The 21,325-nt window shown below is 44.7% G+C and overlaps 1 protein-coding gene across 1 annotated transcript in view; it reads left to right on the plus strand.

Moving 5' to 3' along the window:
- Pgm1 (phosphoglucomutase 1) overlaps positions 1-19,658 on the plus strand; it is a 57,844-nt gene extending 38,186 nt beyond the window's left edge. The window contains exons 7-11 of the mRNA NM_028132.3: positions 2,351-2,466; positions 11,229-11,364; positions 14,248-14,431; positions 16,333-16,467; positions 19,039-19,658. Of these exons, the coding sequence (NP_082408.3) occupies positions 2,351-2,466; positions 11,229-11,364; positions 14,248-14,431; positions 16,333-16,467; positions 19,039-19,128 (661 nt within the window). The 3' untranslated portion in view covers positions 19,129-19,658. The remainder of the gene's footprint in view (positions 1-2,350; positions 2,467-11,228; positions 11,365-14,247; positions 14,432-16,332; positions 16,468-19,038) is intronic.
- Positions 19,659-21,325: the final 1,667 nt, after the last annotated feature.

Consider the following 21,325-nt stretch of genomic DNA (forward strand, 5'->3'; position numbering starts at 1 on the left):
GAAAAAAGTATTTTGAAGGGGCTGGAGAGAGGGCTCAGCAGTTAAGAAGAGCACCGCTCTTCCAGAGGACCAGGGTTCAATCCCTAGCACCTAGATGGTGACTCATAACCGTATATAATTTCAGTTCCAGAGGCACCCAGTGTCCTCTTCTGGCCTCTGAGGACACTGCACATGTGGCACATATATAAGTGCAGCAAAACAGCCATATACATAAAATACATTTTTAAAGAGTCACTTAAAGTAACTTCAGACTTTAATCAGAACTGACTACCCTTGCAGGCTAAATGCAGTGATGCCTCATTTGTCCAAACACTAAAGCGGAAAGTTCAAATAAGTAGAATAGGGGAAAATACCTGTTTTGCAGCAGCAGAAGATCAGTGGCAGTAAACAGAATCTCAGATTTTCTTACATGTCTGTTCACTTGGGCATTTCCCCTTTATAAAAGGTGGATAGTGAGATCCATGGAAAATGATTAAAAATAAAAGGTAATAAATAGCAAATGGGATGCTTTAGAATGTCAGGACCTCAGGAATCTTCCACTGAACTAATAGCAAAGAGTGAATGAGGAGAAGGCCCCGGGTGTGAGAAAGGAAGAGTGTATTGGTCTAGGTCCTTACAACAGTGGCTAGGCTTACGAATGGTCCCGTGGCCAGGACAGTAGATATTTTACATGTTTAAGTCATTCAATTTGTATTAAGTACTGTTAATAATGTCACTTTATTGATGGATGTCAAAGGTCAAGGAGGCTGATTAAACTCAGCCAGCTAGTAAGTGGCTCTGTCAGGCTAGCTGGATAATGAAACAATTTATAGCCAATATAATGATTATGTTAAGAGAATGAACATTTTATTCTTTCCCTACAATGAAAATTGTGTCTATGAATTTCTCCTTACATTGGTAACCGTGTGACAAAGGAGATTGTGTAAGGTGTGTGTCCCGTGTCCCGTGTCCCAGGCAGTAAATGCTCTGCTTCTTAGGGTGAGTTTTTAATCTTGTTGCTTTACCAGCTAAAAGCAACTGCTTCCTGAAAGTGAATCTTCCCTACATCAAAACTCAGGGACACTGAATGTGGAGCCCCGGCCCCCGACCACTGCAGGGGAGGTGGTCCAGAAGTACTGCTGGCTCCACTTCAGTGAATAAGGAGAAAGTATTGGTGCTGGGACAGTGAGTGGAGTTCTTCATGTGCTCCACCTCTTGGTCCTCCCAAACCCTGACTTGGAGAGAGAGGAGCTGAGAGTCAGGAGTCACCAGCCTTGGCTAAGACTTCACAGCTGACCTAGTGCAGCACCCAGAAGCCAGTGTTTCTGCCTTCAGATCCGACATTTGGAACTTAGAGCTGGTTGGTGGCCACACTATGATGGCTTTGGAATACTTTCTGTCCCTTTTCAGGAACACTGTAATTATATAATTTTTGCAAAATTTGATAACCTGTATAGACTCAAAACTGAAAAACCTTATTTCAAATAAAAATGCTCTCCTGGTTCTCAGAACCGATTTTCCTCCCTGTTAGAATTCAGACAAGCCACCTAACTTTGCTTGAAAGAAGGGGGTGGGAACCTGGAATGCACACTTCACTGAGACTGCATTGAAACTACCAAGCAACTTCCACTACTCAATCAGAAGGAGGTTTGCGGGGCGTGGGGGTGGGTCGGTTAAGTCACTGAAAAGTTCTTTCCTTATTCATTTATTTATCAGTGCTAGGAATCTATGCAGGTCTGAGGGTGCTAAGCATGCTCCCCACAACTGAGCTACAGATCAGCCCTTCAGAGAGATCTTCAAGTCTGAATCTGTATAGGAAGGAGGAAAAAGATTTGTAGGAGAAAGAGACCGCTCATGAGAATGGGTGTTTGGAGTGGGAGGCTCCACAGCGGGCCATCTGGTGACAAGAAAGAAACGCTGGCTGGACGCTGGCTGGACGTTGAGTACTGGGCTGTGTGTCATGTGACCTGCTCTGACCTGCACTTTCCCTGTGAAATGCTGACTTCTGTGATTATTAATGAGCACACCATTCTGTTGCTCTTTATAGAATGCTTGTAGACTTGTTCTGTATCCAGACCCATGGGTTTCAATGCCCCAACCCTGCTGTTTTACTACAGTTAGACTTCAAGTGTTAAACTGATCTGAATTAATCCTTTCTTCTCTTCTTTGCTCCACGTTTCTCTGGATCCGTACAGAAGAACCCCTTGTGTCCAAGTTTCCTTTTCTAATTTCCTCCAGTTGTAGAATTGTGTTGACCTCTAAGCAATGTTAAATGGGACCCTCGCTTACAATGATGGTTGATCTTTTCCATCCTCACATGGTCCCGGTCGCCGTCCTGCTGTGATGTAACTTTGATTTCATGCCTTTGAAGGGTAGCAAATGCCACAAAGATCGCTTTGTATGAGACCCCAACTGGCTGGAAGTTTTTTGGGAATTTGATGGATGCAAGCAAGCTGTCCCTCTGTGGAGAGGAGAGCTTTGGGACCGGTAAGTGGCACTCATGCTAACATTTTTTTTTTTCCTCCCACAACTGCTGCCTCAGGGGAATGTTGAGACTGCCTAGATCCTGGAATAGCTGATGAGCCCTAAATCAAGACACGGTTTATTTATGACAACCTGGTAAAGCATACACATTCAAAAAGCAGTGGGCGCATTTGGACAGGAGAGCTGGCTTTACTTTCATAGGATTGCAACTGCTGAGACAGGAAGTTTGGGGGCCTTTCTTGGCAGCATTGGACATTGAGTCTCTAGGGATTAAACACAGGGTAAACACAGTTTTCTTCCCTTCGTGGCCAAGGAAACCTTAACAAATGTTTTCATTTCTAAGAAGAAATATGGCAGAACAAGTCACTTTTTTTGTTTTGTTTTGTTTTTATGTAAGAAAAGGGTTAGGCATAGCATTAAATCTTTCCCTTTCATGGATCCAAGTTTTCTATAGCAACAAGTTATGATTTATCAGGGTGGATATCTTGAGTGTAAAACTAAGTAGATGAGGGTGAGAATAATGTAAAAATGCAGCCTTGGCACGAGGGTCTCTATGTAGACTGAGTTGGGGGAAGGGTGGCATGAAGTAGAGAGTCTGGTGATCTCCGAGTCCCATTTCTGCACTTACCACACTCATGTATGCTAGTCAAAATATTGACCTGAGCTCCGGCCTCCCTCAGATTCTGACTCTCCCTACCCTCCTGTCTCATCGCATCTGTGATGGTTCTTCTCCAGATGTCAGCACAGTGTGTGCTCATGTCTAGCCAGGCTGCTAGGCTCTCAAGTAGTCCCACTCCTTACATTCTCGCCGGCCAACATTTTAAAGTACAGCGGCTCATCTCTGTGGTCCTTTGTGGTCTCTGGTCATCATTTAGTAAGGAGAAGTCCCAAAGCAAGCATTTGCCATGCCTTGCGATTGAGGGCACTCAACGCGTGTCAGTCAGGACCAAATACCGATCTTTCCTCGGACCCCAGAGTCTGTGCCGGGAGGTCTGAGCTGATAGATGCCCCGCAGGTTTTTATGAAGTTCCAAGCAGTTCACTGTTCTTGGGAGAATGATAGCACTTCTGGATAACAAATTGACCTGATGGAATTTGGGGGTAAGATAAGTGAAGCCGGGCAATGGTGGCTCATGCCTTTGATCCTAGCACTTGGGAGGCCGAGGCAGGAAGATCTTTGAGTCTGAGTTCTAGGACAACAGGTCTATACAGAGAAACCCAATTCTGGATCTTTAATATGAGAATATAAGACAAGTGCTTAGTCCTGTCCTTCGTCACTAAACAAGGATGGTGCCACTCACCTCTGAGCTACTGTATGACTGCTCCCTGTGAAATGGTCTTTCCCCAGGGAGTTTTCAGTGGTCTTCAGTCAGTTACATGCCACACGAGCCAGTCTTCTGGTCCCTCCTCCTTCATTTTCTGAGCTAGGAGCTGAGTCTTGAGCATACTAGGTAAACACTGAAGCAAAGCGACATCCAGCCCAGTCACTCACTTCACGGAAGAGGAGCTTTTCAGTGGCAGACACTGTCTAAACAATTGGGCCTGCATCCCTAATGGACCGAATTAGCGCTGAGCCTGGAGGACAGGGAAGGATCTAGAGCCAGGTTCCCTAGAGGGCAGATTTGTAGAAGAATGCTAGTTTCCTGAAAACTAGTTTGGGAAGTTTGGTTAGTCATACTGATATTAGCATTTGAAAGGTCCAGAATATTTCTGTATAAGAACCCTGTTGACACAGTTTTACTCATTCCTCTACATACATACATACATACATACATACATACACACACACACACACACACACGCACAAAGATACACACACAGATATGCATACATATATACACAAAGACACACAAGGCACACATAGATACACACAGACACACATACACAGATATATACACATATAAACATATATACACACACACTACATGCACTAATATTTTATCCCATGGGCCCATGTAGGAAGCATTCATTGTGCAGGGTGGATCAGAGCCAAGCAGGAGTGTGTGACATTGACTAATTGAGAAGAGGCCTGAAAGCTAGATATCACCTCTGCTGTCATAGGCGGCAGATCTTCAGGTACCAGCAGCAGTGCTCAGATCCTGTCTTCCCCAGGTTCTGTGTTTCTGTACTCTCCAGCTGATGGTAGGGCGTTCTCAGGAAAGCCTCTAGGCCTTCTAGGATGAGTCTTCTCGGGCCCCACATACTTACCTCTGTATGCTTACCGCAGGGATTGTATTTACTGCTGTCTGTTTTGGCTGCACCAGATGGTAAGTTCCACGAGGACAGGGCTTTCTCTGTTCCAGTTTCCATTTTATTCAGACAGCCTCCTGTGGGTCCAGAGTAGAAGAGGTGTTGAGCCAATGCTGCTGAGTGAGAAGGCAAGAACACTCCTTCTCCTTAGACCCCTGCAGGAGGGAAAGACCTTTGTAGGTCGTCGGATGTGCTGTCCAGTATGATTCTAGAATGGTATGCACCCATCAGTACTTTTTTGGGTTTTGTTTTTCTTGAACATAATGGAAAATCCTTACATCACTTCTTGTTAATGGGATGGGACTCTTGTGAGGACTCAGCCACATTCCTACTCTATAGACAGGACTAAGGACTCTGCCATCTCTGTTAGAAGAAGTAAGCATCTACAAAGGAGAAGCCATACAAACAAGCAAGACTTCAGAAGTAGTAGCTCACGACATGAGATAGACCATCGGCTTTTAAAGAACAGGCCTCGCTATTGTGGACGCAGCGTTCCCAAGGATACACTTGCCGTTCTTCCCACAGAGACAGCAGCTTTCTCACTGAACTGCAGTAAGCACAGGTCTGCAGTCAGCGCAGGTCTGCACACACCCCTAGGGATCAGCATTATATGTGTCAGGGATGGATGTGGTTTTTGTTAGGACTCAGAATGTGGAGGCAGAGCTGGGCAGAATAGTGGCCCTGTTGTTTTCAGTTGACCTCATGGTGCCAGACTGGTCGTTCTCATGACCATAGGTAGTGATGACTCACAGTGACAGTGGCACTTCCGATCCACTTTGGTTAAATTAGGAAATTCAAAGATGAATAGTTCAGTGTCACTGTTTTTGAAATCCTTCAGGGAAACGGAAGGTTGGGGAAACACAGAGGAAATGTTGGCGAGAACTGGGTGGTATCTCTTGGAGATTTGCTGTCAATTACGATTTTTCCACAACTGGACACTCACAGTGTGCTTTTGGTTTAGTCTTGTTTTTTTCCTTATCCCATCTAAAAAATGGTGACATATCCCACAGGGGTGATAATGAATTAATATATCCTGGGATCTATTTCATTTTCTTAATAAAAACCTTACATGTTTATATTTCTTTGTACCAAATCATTCCTTAATTTCTCATTGGACTTGACTGAGTCTTGATGCTAGGTTAGGCTGTAGGCATTTGGTAAACAAGTGGTCCTCCTGGAGGGCTCTATGAGTTTCTACCTTTCAGAGAAGCCAGACCTCAGCTATGTAATTACAGATGTACAGTGATAGGTGTTGGAGCAGGTGCTCAGAGCTTTCTGCTCAGAGTGCCCGATAGCCTGCTGTAGAAGGCCCAGTACTCTGTCTTCCCATTCTACTTGCATAGCTTTGAGTACATTTCCTGATACACACAGACCTTCCAGGGATGATAGCAGCATCCTATGTCTGGAGATGTCGCAGGCAAACTATTCCAATGGGACTAGGCTTGGACCCTAATTATCTTTAACTCAGGTATACACTTACCTTCCTGTCTACCTCCTCCCTGTCTTGATGCTCACCTGCAAGGATGGGAGACCTACTTCAGTACTCGGAACACACTGGCACTGATTCTTTTTGTTGACTATAAAGTGAAGTTCTTATTAAGGCGGTTCCTGTTGTCCCAGCACTCACTGTTTCCCACCAAAGACTCTGTAAAAAGCAAACCCAGTTCCAGGGCAGTCATGAGGCTGTGCAGAAGAAAGGCTAAGCAGAGAGCTCCTGGGAGACACCCCCTTGAGGGTTGGAGTTGGCTGGAGAAGGCTTTCTGTGGAGTCAGTCCTTTTCAATTGACACTAGATGAGCACAGAGGGAAACAAAATGGGACTGCATCCAGGCAGCTAAGAGCTGGCCATTCTGGGGCAAGCCCTTCTTGAGAGCTGTCCTGAGCCAATGGTGGGCATATCACATAGTCAGGAGTAGTGTATGATCATGGGGGATAGTAGCCACAGCACAGAGGGGTCAAGTACCATCCTCAGTGAGGATGAGGTGATGTGAGCCAGGCTATGAGGGATGCATGGAAATTTCCAAACAGAGAGTTGCGTGTTCAGGAGGGAGGGAGGGAGGGAGAGAGGGAGGGAGGCAGTCAGACAGACAGCTGTCCCACCCCTGTCTCAGGCTGTCATCTGGCAGAGGCAGATGCCAGCGTAGCTCTTGAGATGCCCATGCTAGTAAATGTAACCGAATCCCTAAACCGTTAACTTTTGGCTCCCTCAGCTGGGGTTGACATTTTTCTTGCCTATGACCCAGAGCATGCCCTGCCTGAGCCCAGTGTGTCCTTACCACGAGGTGCTGATTAAGCTAGAGTACAGTGACAGGTGTTGCAAGATGCTGAAAGGGCAGAATTCCTGGGGGCTCAGGCAGGCCCTGTGCCAGAACAAGAGTGAAGATGCTCAGAGCAAAACCCAGCACTACCCTTCTGCCAGCTGGGGTGACAGTGGCCTCTCTCTGCCTTACATTTAAGTGAGTTTGGCTTCTTGCACCTTAAAAAAAAAAGCTCAGGAGTGGGGCTCCCCCTTCTAGAGGAGAAATTGTCCTGGATTATATTTACCCATTTTCTTCCCAGTGTATATAATGAAAGGACATTGTGTTTTGAAAGCTTAATATTGTGGAAAGAAAACATTGCTTTCCCTAAAAAATTTATTTTTCTTCTTACTTCTAATGGTAAATGCATCTTGCATTTGTATTATAAAACATCCAACAGTTTGTGTCTCCACTGGATGTTTCTTAGCTGTGTGAGAGGTCAGCCTTCCCTCCAGTTTTGCAAAGGACCAAATGGAGGCTTTGAATAAATGAAGCAACCTATTTAGACCCAGATGGCTCCTAGGAGCAGCAACTCAAAAGCTGTGATTTTCTGTCTCTTTCTATGGAACCACAGCTATGACAGCAGGTTAGCTGCAGGAGCACCATGCCTTTCTTTCATTGGGAACCATTACTGTTTGTCAGAGCATGGAAGGAAATAGAGTTGACCTGGCTTTCCAGAGGATTAACCAGATACCTGGAATTTTCTTCCATCCAAGGTTAACGGAACACTTACCAAAATTGAAGACCCCACAAGCAGACTAGAATGTGTGTTGATGTCACCCAGGGCAGGGGCTTCATGTATGACAGTGACTGTCTGATTCAAGCATTTCCAGATAAATTAGTCAAACTTGATATGATTTTTTTTAAGGTTTCATTTTCATTTCTCATAAAAGAAAAAAGACTTTTTTTTTTAGAAGTGGAAATATCTTCATGCTTTCAATGTAAAACCTACCCCAAAAAAGGGAAAAAAAAACCCTAATGTGAAGTTTCAAATTTATTAATTTATTTTCATCAAAAGGAAGTGCAGGCATGGTGGCACATACCTGTAGTCATCAGAGCACCCGAGGATGGAGGCAGGAGAGCTACAGGCTTTCATCAGGAACACACAGGAAGGCCCTGTCTGTAAAACACAAAGAGGCTGGAGAGACGCTGAGTAGCTAAGGGCATGGGCTGCTCTTGCAGAGGACCTGGGTTCAGTTCCCACTGCCCATGTTAGGTGGCTCACACCTCCTTTAAGGCCAGTTCTAGGGTTTTCTATGCCCTTTCTGGCCTCCACAGGCTTCTGCATACATGGGGTGTACATAAACACACAAAGGTTCACATGGATGTTCCTAAAATAATAATTAATAAATCTTTAAAAAAAAAAACCAAAGTGGAGCATAGATAAAGAATTGCAAGCTGTCATGAATCTCCAGCCTACAGGGAAGCTGCTAGAATCGTCAGGATGCACTGTTCCAACATCTCATGTGTAAACCCACGAGAGGCAGGGGGCTTCCTATTCCTAAGAGAGTGAAAAGTAAAAGTCTGTAGATAATGAAATTGTGTAAATATTTCCAAAATATAAAGCCTTAAAATGCACTGCCTGCATCTCTCAAGGCATCTGGGCTTTGAGATGTCCCTCTCCTTCTTGTCCTGGTTGTCTTTTGTCAGCTTGACATAAACCTAGGCATATCTGGGAAGAAGGGCTATTAACTGAGAAAATGTCTCCATTAGATCGTCCTTTAGGCAAGCTTGTAGGGCATTTTCTTGATTAATGATTGATGTGAGAGGCCAAGCCCACTGCGGGTAATGCTGCCCCTGGGCAGTGGTCCTGGCTGTATACAAAGCAGACTGAGCAAACCGTGGGAGAAGTGTAGTTAGCAGCATTCCTGTAAGGTTAGCTCCAGTTCCTGCCTCCAAGTTCTTGCCTTGAACTCTTCCCTTCATGCTGGACGACAGCACAGGACACACGTTCCTCCTCCACACCATGATGTTTATCACAGCAATAGAAACTCCCACAAAGAAATCCATCCAAGAGAAAAATCTTGGAAACAAGTTTTGGATTAGATGAATTAATTTACTTGCTCATTCATGTACATATTCATAGTTCCTTACTAAATTTTACATGCTAGCCTGGTCATCAGAACTAGTTACAAGTCTTTAAGAAGAACATTGTTAGTGGGGAAAACAGAAGGGTAGGGCTCAAGATGTATGGTTATCAACCCCGAGGTCTGGCTTGGGTTGCTATAGGAGAAGAAATAAAACAGAACTCATAATTGTTCAGAGAACTGCTCTGAGAGCTCATCTCATAGAGAAGAGGATATTTGAGCTGTGTCTAAAAGGATGAAGACAGGAAGGAAAGATGCTCCTGAACATGTCCACAGAGTGGCCAGCATCATTCCAGATACCTTAAAGTACCAAGAAAAACAAGGCCAGATACAAAGCCAAGGAGGGCAGGAAGGCATGTAAAGAATTGAGTGTGGAAATATGGGAAACATGATTCTAAAGATCATGTGCAGTTCTCAAGAAATAGAAAATTAGCTCACTGTGCTGTATACTTTGTTTTGATATAAAAAGTTAAAATGCTAAAAGTGAAAGTTTTGGCTCATAGCAGGCTTCTAAAAATGGTCTTTACACACACACACAGACACACACACACACACACACAATCTAATTTCTTAATTTTGGTGGAGATCTTGTTGTTGTTGTTGTTGTTTTTGGTTTTGGTTTTGGTTTTGTTTGAACAGTGTTTCTCATCTAGCCCTGGATGTCCTGGAACTCAACTCTGTAGACCATGCTGGCCTTGGACTCAGATATTAGCCCGCCTCTGTCTCTGAGTGCTGGAAATGTAACAAACAAATAGGCTATGTTACGTCACTAAATGGGTCCTTACTGGTTTAGGAAAGCTGTCCCAGAACAGGCTAGCGTCCCCTAAGAGTGTGGTACTTTCTTTCAGGTTGCTTTTCAGAAGAGTGGTGTCACTGCACCTCAAGAGCATTTTGTTAGAATCTCATGTCCACTGTGCTTCCCCTAAGCTTAAGGCTATAATTTTTAAATCTGTGGCTCATTGTCAAGCAAGTTAACAGTTTCTCATTGTGGCTTAATTTAGCCTCTTAAAAATATTGCCAGCCCTTTGTTACATTAGTTGGTTATCCAATAATTGATTCATATTTTTGTATGAATTGCCTGTTTATCTTTAGTATATGTTTTTATTTTAGAACTTGCTTTCCTCTTACTAATAATACTCTCTTTTTATACTGAGTGTTGTAAATAATCTGATTTTTATTTTATTTTTTTATTATTATTAATTTTATTTTTTACTTAGTTACTTTACATCCCACTCACGGCCCCTTTCCTGGTCACCCCTCCCATAATCCTTCCCTCTTCCCTCCAATAATTTGTTTTATAATTGTAAATATGTAGATCCTTTAAGCTGTGTCAGTGACCTTTACTTTTATCTATAGTATAGTGCGATGAAAAAATAGGTATTTTTACTGATAAATATGTCAGGTGTTTCTCTTTCTGAGTAATGGCTTTACCTGTATTTATTACTCTCAAGAGTAAAAAGAAATTTACATATTTTCTAGTATTTAAAGGCTTTCATTCCCATCCACCCCACACCCCATCCACACACACACACTTTTTGAAGTTGAACTTGGAACTTCTGATCTTCCTGCCTGCACCACCCTGTGCTAGAATCACATGTGGACACTGTCATGCCTAGTAGGGTTTTAAATTTCTAAATTTGAACTGATTTCTTTTTAAGGAACAAACCCTGAAGTCTCTTTATAGTAATAAGCCAGCTATGGTAACGTCACTAAGAATGACGCACCATTTTCCCATAGGCTCAAAGTAAGACTTTATTAACGTGAGCCTCTCCTATATCTGTGTCTCTGCGGGCTTTGTTTTATTCCGTGGTGCTGCAGGCTGTTTTTATTTACTGAGAATTTACAATAGCCATTTTATTACTATTTATTATTACGGGACTTTTCCCTCCTACATGAATACTTTGTAATTGATACACCAAGCTCTACCAGGTTATCCCACAGATGCTTAGTGATGTCTGCCAATTTGATTCCTAAGTTACTCCCATTGTTTGTAACTGTTGTGTTACTTTGTTGCATCTGTGAGCCCTTCCGTGTCCTGGAGTCCTCAGAGCACTTGACTGCTTCAGTAGCCTGTGTGCTGCTGGGCTGGCTCTCAAGGACTCTTGAAAAGCCACGGTTCTCATCTCCTTTCAGGTTCGGACCATATCCGAGAGAAAGATGGACTGTGGGCCGTCCTGGCCTGGCTCTCCATTCTGGCCACCCGCAAACAGAGCGTGGAGGACATCCTCAAAGACCACTGGCAGAAGTTTGGTCGGAACTTCTTTACCAGGTAAGACACAGTCTGGATGGTGTTGGAGGGATGGTGGGAAAGTGAACAGAGACTTCTCAGGCAGGCAGTGTTTGTTCTGTCTGTAATGATAAGGACACTCAGGTTCTCTCACCTTCTTAAGCTGGGGACTTTGAACATGATTTGATCAGGGTCAAGGCGAAGTCAGCTTTTAAGCCAGCCATAAAGAGCAAGGATTAAAAAAAAATAGCTAGCCTAATTAAAAGAATATATACTTTATAAGCATTTCTAAATATATCCGTCAGGTTGGCAGGATGGTAACACTGGGTTTTGGACTCACAGAAATAGATTTGAATATGAATTTGTTCCTTTCTGAGTTAGGGAGTCATTTAACCTCTGCGTTCAGTATCCTCGTCCTTAGAATGTCACTTTGGCTACCGAGAGGATGGAGCGACATCAGAGTCTGGAGGTGTTTTGTAAACTCTAGAGCTTAAAAAGCCTGGAAATGATTCTCCTTAAGTTCTGGAAACAATGCTCAGTTCAGATCAGCTTTTCTGACTCATTGGGTAGGACCCATGGCTGTTTGCCATCTTCGCAGTCACTGATTCAACAGATATTTACTCTCTATTTTTCTTTCCCCCAGGCACTCCAGATTATACTGGAAACAAAATGATTAAAAACACTTAACAATTATTTTTTTTTACCATATATACTTATTTTTAAGAGGTATTAAAATGTGGGGTAGGGCTAGAGATATAGCTGATTAATAAAGTGTCTATGTGGTCATTATATGGAAAGCTTTGGGTTCAAGACCTGGAAACCCCCAATTTTTTTTTTTTACCAGTAGTGTTTTTCACTATTTTTAATTTACCTGTACTTTAATAAGTGCAAAAATTAAAGAATTGTTTCCCTGGATCATAATATTTTTATGAAAAAGTATATTAGATAAAGGATTCATATGTAGGAAGCTTATGGATATGATTTCTCTGGACCTCAGTTGCTATTTTTGTTTTGCGTTTTATTTTTCCAAGGCAGGGTCTCACTGTGTTGCCCTGGCTAGCCTCAGACCTCAAACTCGCAGCAATCTGCTTGCTTCTACCTCACAAGTGCTGCCGTAAAAGACATGGCCCACCATGCCTGGCTTTATTTTGTTTGTTCTTATTTCTGTTCTTGTTTTTGTTTATTTGTTTTCTTAGTTGCCTTTTTAATAAAATGGGTGCATTAGACTAGATGTTTTTAAAAGAGAAATAAATGTATGTATATCCCAGGGCCAATAGTCTATGGTTTTCAGAAAGTCAGAAAAGAATTCAATCCTAAGCAACTTGAACTCACCAATCTTCCAAGAGAATTCTGATTAAAGTACTCTTCTGTTGAAAGTATAAGTAAAACAACCTGCCATGTCTTATCATGAAGAGGTCTTGGGAACCAATCAGGAATGTCCTCTCTAGGAGCAAGAACAGCTGGTAATTCACAGTCACAATCATGTACTCACTCTCTAGGCCCAGAATTTCACAACAACCACACCATGTGGAGTAAGGTGGAGTGGTGTTCAGAGCTTCACTCTTGATACATAAACACACCTCCATATTGGAAATCTCACCATGGCTTCACTACTTATCAACTACAACAACTACAATCAAGGACTACAAATCCAGGCTTCAGAACCTGTCTCTATGGTTCTGACTCCTCCGTTCGCTGAACAACATTAGACACTGCCACACTGCTGTCTGTCATAAGCCTCAAGACCATTAGTTGATAATACAACCTAGATGCCAAGAGTCAGGATAACTGACCATTCTTTGCTGGAGTCTTCGTCTGCTCTGTCTGGTTACAAAGCCAGCATTCTTTCCATTCCAACCCTCTGTGTTTTGGGATTTAAAAATCTTTATTCCCAAACACCCAAAGGTCACAGGCATGAGGCAGAAGCCTGGTTGTAATTTCTTGCCCTTTATCATCCTAACGGAGGGAAAGCGCCAGCTTCGGTAGGGAGGGGGCTATTTTGTCTCAGCTTCGAAGACTCCTGGAGCCAGCATAAGTTGGCCGTAATTCTGCAATATTCCTCATGTCTCAGAGGTGTTACAGTGCACATCTTGTATTTGTTTCACTATTGCAAACAAATGGGTTCTGCCATCTTGAGAGTCTGTTTCAAGAGGACATGTACTGCCAGGTTAAGACAAGCATGCAAGTGTCTTCAACTTCACAAAAAAAAAAAAAAAAAAAAAAAGAGGTGGAGAACAATATCTTGAAAGAAAATAATAATCACAGAATCTGATTTGTGGTGCAGCTGTTTTCTTTTCTTGACCCTTTATCATCCGCTGAAGGCATCCTCTGCCAGGCTAAATGTAAAGCAGAATGCATGGGCCTCTGAAGGAGCCTGGTGTTTGATGCACAGCTAGTTAGCTTTTGGCTGCTTATCTGGTCTCTGGCATTCTGGCCTAGCTCAAGGAGATTCCTGTGGAGACTGGAACTCTGTGAAGCCACAGACTCACAGCACCACACAGGTCCAAAGCCTAGGGCAGGCCCAGCCTCGCCTTGTAAGAGCAATAGAAGTTTAGACAAAAAGAGCCTAAGTTATATGCTGGCTGACTTAGAAATTTTTTGGAGGTGATTTTTTGTTCCCTCCTCAAGATGTGGAGATGTGGCAGTAGGTGATGTCTCTTTTGAAGCATCTTAGAGCCTCTTTCTGTGAAAACACAAGCCAGGAGTCCTTTGGCTATTCAGAAGGCCCTTCCCCTTTCTTCTAAGCTCTTCTTTCACACACCCCTCCCCCCAGCCCACTCCATCCCTGCTGACTGACAAGCTCACAGCTTTTGGCAGCCTTCTGAAGGTAGATGGCTTTTGGGAGGGCCAAGGATGGAGACAATGTTGTTCACCTCAGATGCTGTGAAATCAACCCTGGACTCTCAACTACGTAACTTCTTCCAGGTATGACTACGAGGAGGTGGAAGCTGAGGGTGCAAACAAAATGATGAAGGACCTGGAGGCCCTGATGCTGGACCGCTCCTTTGTGGGGAAGCAGTTCTCAGCAAACGATAAAGTCTACACTGTGGAGAAAGCGGATAACTTTGAATATAGTGACCCAGTAGATGGAAGCATTTCAAAAAATCAGGTAGGAGCCGATTGTGAGTATATGAGAGAGATACCCTAGAGCGCCATCTCTGCCTCAAGAGGAAACAAGGAAACGGCCCCTTGGTTGTGCTTCCTTGGCAGTGTGTTTTCCTGGGTCAGTGGTTCCCAGCTGGGTTTCTGCCAAATTACATTTGACTCTCATGCGTACTCATAGGGAGAATGGTTTTTATTATTATTATTATTTTTTTTGCCATAGTTCTTTGCAGCCCCCTGATTCTCCATGCTAGAATTCTGAGCCTATATGCCAGAGGGAGTTTCTTGGAATGTATGGGGAAAGTCTTAAAACTATAGACGAACGTTACAGTGACCCTAGAGATCAGTTCTTCTCTCTCCAGGCATCGCAGCAGTGTGACGTCATAAATGACGCCACGTGGTCTCCTTTCACATGTTCCAGACCCACAATAAGGATATGCCTTTCTAAGGCAGTCCTCTTGTTTAGAGGACTAAATCCCCACTGTTGTTATCTGTGGCCGTCTGACAAGGCAGTGCACAGTAGGACAGCAGAGCTGAGAATCTGGACCATCCTGGGTGGTAACAGATGGCTGGGGTTTCTCATAAAAGGTACCTAAGGCTTCAGGGCATCAACCCTTCTCTCTGTGGTCACTGAGAACCAGGGTCCACTCACTTTCAGATCTGTTACCTGCTGACAGGGAATGAAGCTATGTCTGGGGATTCAGAAGCAGAAACAATGAAGGGGGTGAAGGTGTCGTCGCACCCTAACCTCCCTGCTTGCTCTTTCTGAGAGATGCAGAGCTTTGGCCGTTTTTTTTTTATATATAAAGCATCTGCCATGTTTTGGAGGGGATGGGTTTGGGGAGTCACTGGAAGCCCCTCAGTAGGGGTTCCTAGAAGGTCAGAGGCACACTGGGAAGCTAGGCTGTGTTCTGTGCCACAGAATGAGAATACTGAAGCACTTAGCAGGAAGAAGACGTAGGAGAGAAAAGGACCCAAAGGAAACAGGGAGATACCAGAAGCTTCATGCTGAAATCTGAGGATAAAGACAAGCCTGGGATCCTTTTAAAAAGTAAAAGGTGTTGAGTGGGGGTGACTGTATCCTCTGCATTGAGAACATGCTCTGCGCATCCCACCTGCAGCCCTCACAGTAAATCTAAAGAATTGGAATTTTGAAGTGGTAACAAACCCCAGGAGACAAGGACCTTTCCCTCTGGTCAGTCTCTGGTATCACACAAAGCTCAGATAGACTCATAAAGAGTGAAGGGCCCTTAGGCAAACATCGGTTGTAGCCTTTCTTCTTTACATTGAGAAATATATCACGAGTCTTCAACCTCTCCTTAAGTAAGGCGTAAAAGTACTGGATGGAAGGGAAAGAGAAAAAGGTCCTGCTCCCATGCAGACCTCACTTGAGTCATCCTGACATGATTGACCCTGGATCATGCTGGGGTGGTATGAGCGCATGTTCCTACTGTCTAGGGCATGTGGCCCCCTTTGTGAGATCTCCTACAAGGGCTTTATAAAGGGCTCTTCCTCTCATCTGCCTGTAGTTCCCTCAAGGGCCATGAGTCAGATCTCTGCATCTAGCAGATTTACTTATTTATTAAGCTTCAAACTGAAACGACCAGCCCATGAATCACAGGGAAGTAGGCAGGAGAAGGAGCCTCATGGCACCCAACATCGATCGCCACAAGCCTATCTCCCAGATGGCCCTGGAAATGCTGTTCCTACATGACTTAAGCCTCTTTGTCTGGATGCAGCGAGAGGCTGATAGAAGCCAGTCTCACAGGGCTCGATTGCTGCCATCTGTCAAGGATCTAATCCTCTGATGGATAAGACTAGGTCTCCAAATGGACAACTCAGGGTCTGCCAGGCCTCAGTCCCCCTTTCAGGAACTGGTGGGAAAACCGTCTGCTTATCTGTTTGCAGGGCTTGCGGCTTATTTTTGCAGATGGTTCTCGTATCATCTTCAGACTGAGTGGCACCGGGAGTGCAGGGGCTACCATCCGGCTGTATATTGATAGCTACGAGAAGGACGTTGCCAAGATCAACCAGGACCCCCAGGTAATGGCTAAGCCCTGTACCCTGCTTTGTTGTTTTGGTTCGAGAGAGTGATCAGGGTCTGCTGAGCCCATGATGTCACTGCCAGGTGTCAACAGCCCACCAGGTCACCATCAGGTCAACCCATCATGTCACCAGTTGTACTGGTTCTCCCCTTTGTATGTTACAGCAAAAGTGCCTGGTAACTACCACAGGAATCATTAGCTTTGCTGAACATTTGCTCTTTACTAAGCCCTTTGCATAGGTACAGTCAGTTAACACTCTCCTCCCTTTCTCCTCCCTTCCTTCTCTCCCTCTCACCCTCTCTCCCCTTCGCCCTCTCTCTCTCTCTCTCTTTCTCTCTCTCTCTCTCTCTCTCTCTCTCTCCCTCCCTCCCTCTCTCTCTCTGTGTTATGTATGTATGTGATGCATGCTTCCATGCTCCTGGGAGCCAGAGGAAGACATCTAGTGCCTCGCCTTCATGCTCTACCTTACTCCCTCCAGACAGGGTCTCGTACTAAGCCTGAAGCTAGGCTGTCAAATAGCTGGTGACCCCCCCACCCCCGTCTGTGCTCCCCAGAGTCCTGGGGTTCTTAGTGTGTGCACAGCTTGCTTTATGCGGGTGCTGGAGATTTAATAAACATGGCAATGCTTGCGTACATAGCTAGTGCCGTTCTCTGCCCCAGCCCCTCTTCATTATTCTCAAATTCTATAGACTGTTATTCTCCTCGTAGTGATAAGGGTACCAAGGCACAGAAGGGCAAGCAGGCATTGCCAGCCTGTGCTCTATTCAGTCGTGGTTACGTGAGAATGGATCTTCGAATTGGTTCCTTTTATGATGTATAAATAAAGAAATCTTAAAAGATTGAAAATCAACCAAGTCAGTTTAGTGCTGCTGACCTTACCACGGCTCTCCTGACCTGAGCTTGAGCCTGGGAGCCTCATGGTGGAAGAACTGGCTCTCTGAGCTGTCTTCTGACCTCCCCGAATGTGCTGTTGTATGCCTGTGTGTTCATATGTGCCGTGCATATATACACACGCGCACACTAAAAACATAAAGAAGAATGGTTTTCTTATAGTTGCTTAATTCAAATTTTTGACACCCAGTTTTTAGTTGTAAAAAATGTAAACAAGCTGCATTACCGTGTCTTTGAAGTCTGCAGTTCAGTAACATTGCATTGTGCACACTTGCATTGTTCCCAGCGCATCCTCAGACCCCAACCTTCTCAGTTTTTGCAGAGCTGAAGCCTACCTTCAGAGGTCAGCCTGTTTTCCTGACAGTCCTTGCAGCCAGCCTTCTGCTTCCTGCGTCTGGATTTGACTGGACACTCAGTGTGCAGTTGCTTTTGTTACTAAGGAAGTGGCAAGAGCTGCTTCTCTTTCGCACTTTTTCCAGTAACCAGGTCCCAACATCTGTAACCTCCACATCCTTGTGTGGTTCTGGCATCCCTAGAACTTGAACCAAGGGCCCTGGGGTCTGTACTGCAGGTCCCCGAGATAATAGAGGAGGAGACGAGGCGGAAGGTGCACGTACTCATTTCCTTTTACCTTCAAGACAAAATCCCGATCCATGCTAGACGGAAAGAATGAAAAGTATATGTCTTTTGAACCTAACTTTCCAGGATGGAGGATCATAAAAGCTTGGGGCTCCCTCTGTGCTCGCAGACACCACCGTCCAGCTGGGGAGCGTCTGCCTTTATTCTGTAGCTGGTGTGTCTGAGCCCCAAGGGCAGCGACATGTTGTAGGCTCAGCGGGTGGGGCTGGCTTTCCCAGTTAGCATGATCTGGTGTGGATGAAAGGCAGCAATAGCAAGCAAAGGTCCTGTTCCGGGCCATTTGTGTCTAGTCAAGCCGCACTTCTGGTATGGCGTGGTATCAGTTTCCTGCTCTGGAAAACGGGTAGTTTAACTAGATGAATAGTTTTCGTTTGTCTAATATCAAAGATGATTCATTTCAACAGTGAAATCCACCCCCTCCTTTCCCCTAGTGCCTTGAAGGAACTTTGAATGGGGTGGGTGGATGTGAAAGGTCTCTCTCTCTTTTTAAAAATTATTTAGGTTTATGAGCAGTCTGTTTTCCTGTGTGACAACAGAAGGCATCAGATCCTATTATAGATGGTTGTGAGCCACCATGTAGATGCTGGGAATTAAACTCAGGACCTCTGGAAGAACAGCCAGTGCTCTCAACCACTGAACCATCTCACCAGCCCTGAAAGGTCTCTTTTGGTACAGTGTGAGAATCAGCTCAGGGGATGCAGAAGTATCTGAGAGAGCAGTGTTTTTATCAGGAGTAACAGCAGAGGGCTTGCGAGAATCCAGTCCCATGGTGAGAGATTCACAGCAAAAGGGTCTCTTAGGCTTGATAAGTTGTATGTGGGGCATATGGAGAAGAAATATCGAGGATGGTACGGTTGCTTGCTTTGCAGGATAGACCACAGAGTTCATTCACTGGGGTAAGGGGTGCTGGAGCCAGGCTTGGGTTTGCTTTAACTTAAAAGAGCTTCAGGCATGCTGGTACCTGGGGTGGGTGGGTGGACTCGTGGACCACAGATCTGTTTAGAAAAGTGATGGGAAGGGTTCTTTGTGTTTCTCCCAGGTGATGCTGGCGCCCCTGATCTCCATTGCTCTGAAAGTGTCCCAGCTCCAGGAGAGGACGGGTCGCACTGCGCCCACTGTCATCACCTAGAAAGATGGCCAGATGTGGCACGTCCCTCCCCCAGGACTATCCACGCCACCTGATTGAAGAGCACGGACAGAAACAGTGTATTTGCCTGGGCCTTTTAGGACTCGGTCTTGATTTTTTACTTCCCACTTTGATAAACAGCCATTTGTGAGGCACTGCCACTGTGTGGGGGAGAGGGAAAGCAGACCCGAGGGCCTGCACCTGTGTCTGTTCCTTCTCTTGCCCTATTAAATTGCTGCTGTGTGAGCCCTTGTCTCCCTACATCAGGTACAGTACACTACACTGTAAAGATTTGGAGGTGGAGGGTCAGCAACAAGGCCATCTCCTGTCCATGGAGTGTGCCTGTAAAATGATATCAAAGTTCCTGCTTCACTGTGAAAGTCTCCCCATGTGTGTTTACATGTAATCCAACAGAATACGGTTCCTGGTGCCTTCTCTCTGAGTGAGATGTGCTTGCCTTCAGACCTCTGTGTTATTTTGCATCTCCCATCTGCACAGATATTTGGGGTATTAAAGCAGAATGTGCTACGGTTGCCTGTTGTCGCTTTTATTCTTAACTACAAAGAAGGAAAACAGATGGTCTGCCTTGTATGAAGAGGGGGTATTGTATTTTGTTTTGATAGCCTAGCCAGAAAAACCTGATTTCTGGGCAGGTTGGATATCTTTCCACTTAAGAACTGTAATTTTTAATCTCATCAGGACAGTGGCCGCTGGATACACCCCCCCCCCCAAGGTTATCAAAGAAGCCTTGGTGCAATGACTTGGGAAAGAAGGTAATTTTCAGATCTGGTGGAGCAAAGTCATATATATGCCCTGTAATGCTGCCTGTCCCAGGCCTGCTAATGGGGCAGGAGCAGAACCCCCCAGACTTCCAGGCCACAGGGTAACACAGAAGTTAGAGGCATAGACTTTGAAGCTGAGTGACTGGGTTTGAATCCTACCTGAGACCCCAAATGACCTTTGGATGCCATTCCCCTCATCCTAAAAGAAAGAGATGAGAGTAGTTCTAACTTTGGATGCCTGGAGATCATTAAGTGTATAACTCTGGAAAGCCATGAGCACAGAGTCTAGTCCACAGTAAGTTGTCAGACAGGCAGAGTTGGGTTGATGGACTCTTTCTAGATGCTGAGAAACAAAATCATAATACTAATATTTACAGTTCATTTTATGGCTGGCAAGGATCTTGCAACACAAAGTTACTACTTTGCTATATTGACTATTCCAGAAAGGGCTCAGCTCTACACACCTCCACCATGCAAGCTGGGCTCTCCAGTATAGGTGATAGAATTTTTACCCCATAGGAGAGATTTCCAATATGATCATTTCACAAGAGAATCAGCCAACAGCTGAGCTTCACCAAAGACACTGGTGGTGGTGGTGGATAAGTGGTCTGTAGCATTGACTCCATGCCAGGCACTCGTTGACATGCTTCCTGTGTGCTTTGTAATCCCCAATAATTCCACGAGGAAGATATTCAGCAATCCCCATGTTACAGGTGAATCCCAGTTCCCCACCAAAGTCACAACCCTTGGAAGAGCATGGGTGCCCCTGGGCAGCACAGTTCCAGAGTTCACCCTGCTCGGTACTAACCATTTCTAGTTTTTAGACTACATCTAACCGTGGGGAAAGGTGTGAAAACATTATTTTACTTACTGAAGGTTGATAGTGTTCACCAGGGTGTTAAGAGACTGTTAGTTTAACACCACTGTTCCCCCAAGAAGTCTCAACATCTGCATGTTTCAGCCAGCCAGGAAATTAATACTGGCTAAGGGTCAGAGGAAGGAAATGATGTACAACAGTTATCGCTGCCCTCCAACTGCCCGTAGGGTTAGCTGGGGGAATCAAATCCATCCACAAGTAGAATTCCATGAGTTGGGAGACCACTGTTAGCTGTTGGCATTCATCTTTTCCTAACATCTATTTTATTTCAAATGTTGAGATACATGCCACCCAGACACCCACCAACGAAGAAGTTATTATCCCTGTGTTAACCAGCCCAGTTTAACAGATGTTTGGACACCTTGCTTTGGGTTCTCCGCTACCCTAAGTAAGGGCTTGTTTCTGACATTGTATTTTGTTTACTCTACAACTCTCTGTTTGTAGAATCAGCTGCAGACACTCCCAGTAATACATCCGCTGGGATGGCTTTAAAAATGTCCCGCTGGCCCCAGCTACAATTCAGCTGTGTTTCCTGACCCCA

The sequence above is a fragment of the Mus musculus genome, chromosome 4, assembly GCF_000001635.26.
Source record: "Mus musculus strain C57BL/6J chromosome 4, GRCm38.p6 C57BL/6J".
NCBI classification, from domain to species: domain Eukaryota; kingdom Metazoa; phylum Chordata; class Mammalia; order Rodentia; family Muridae; genus Mus; species Mus musculus.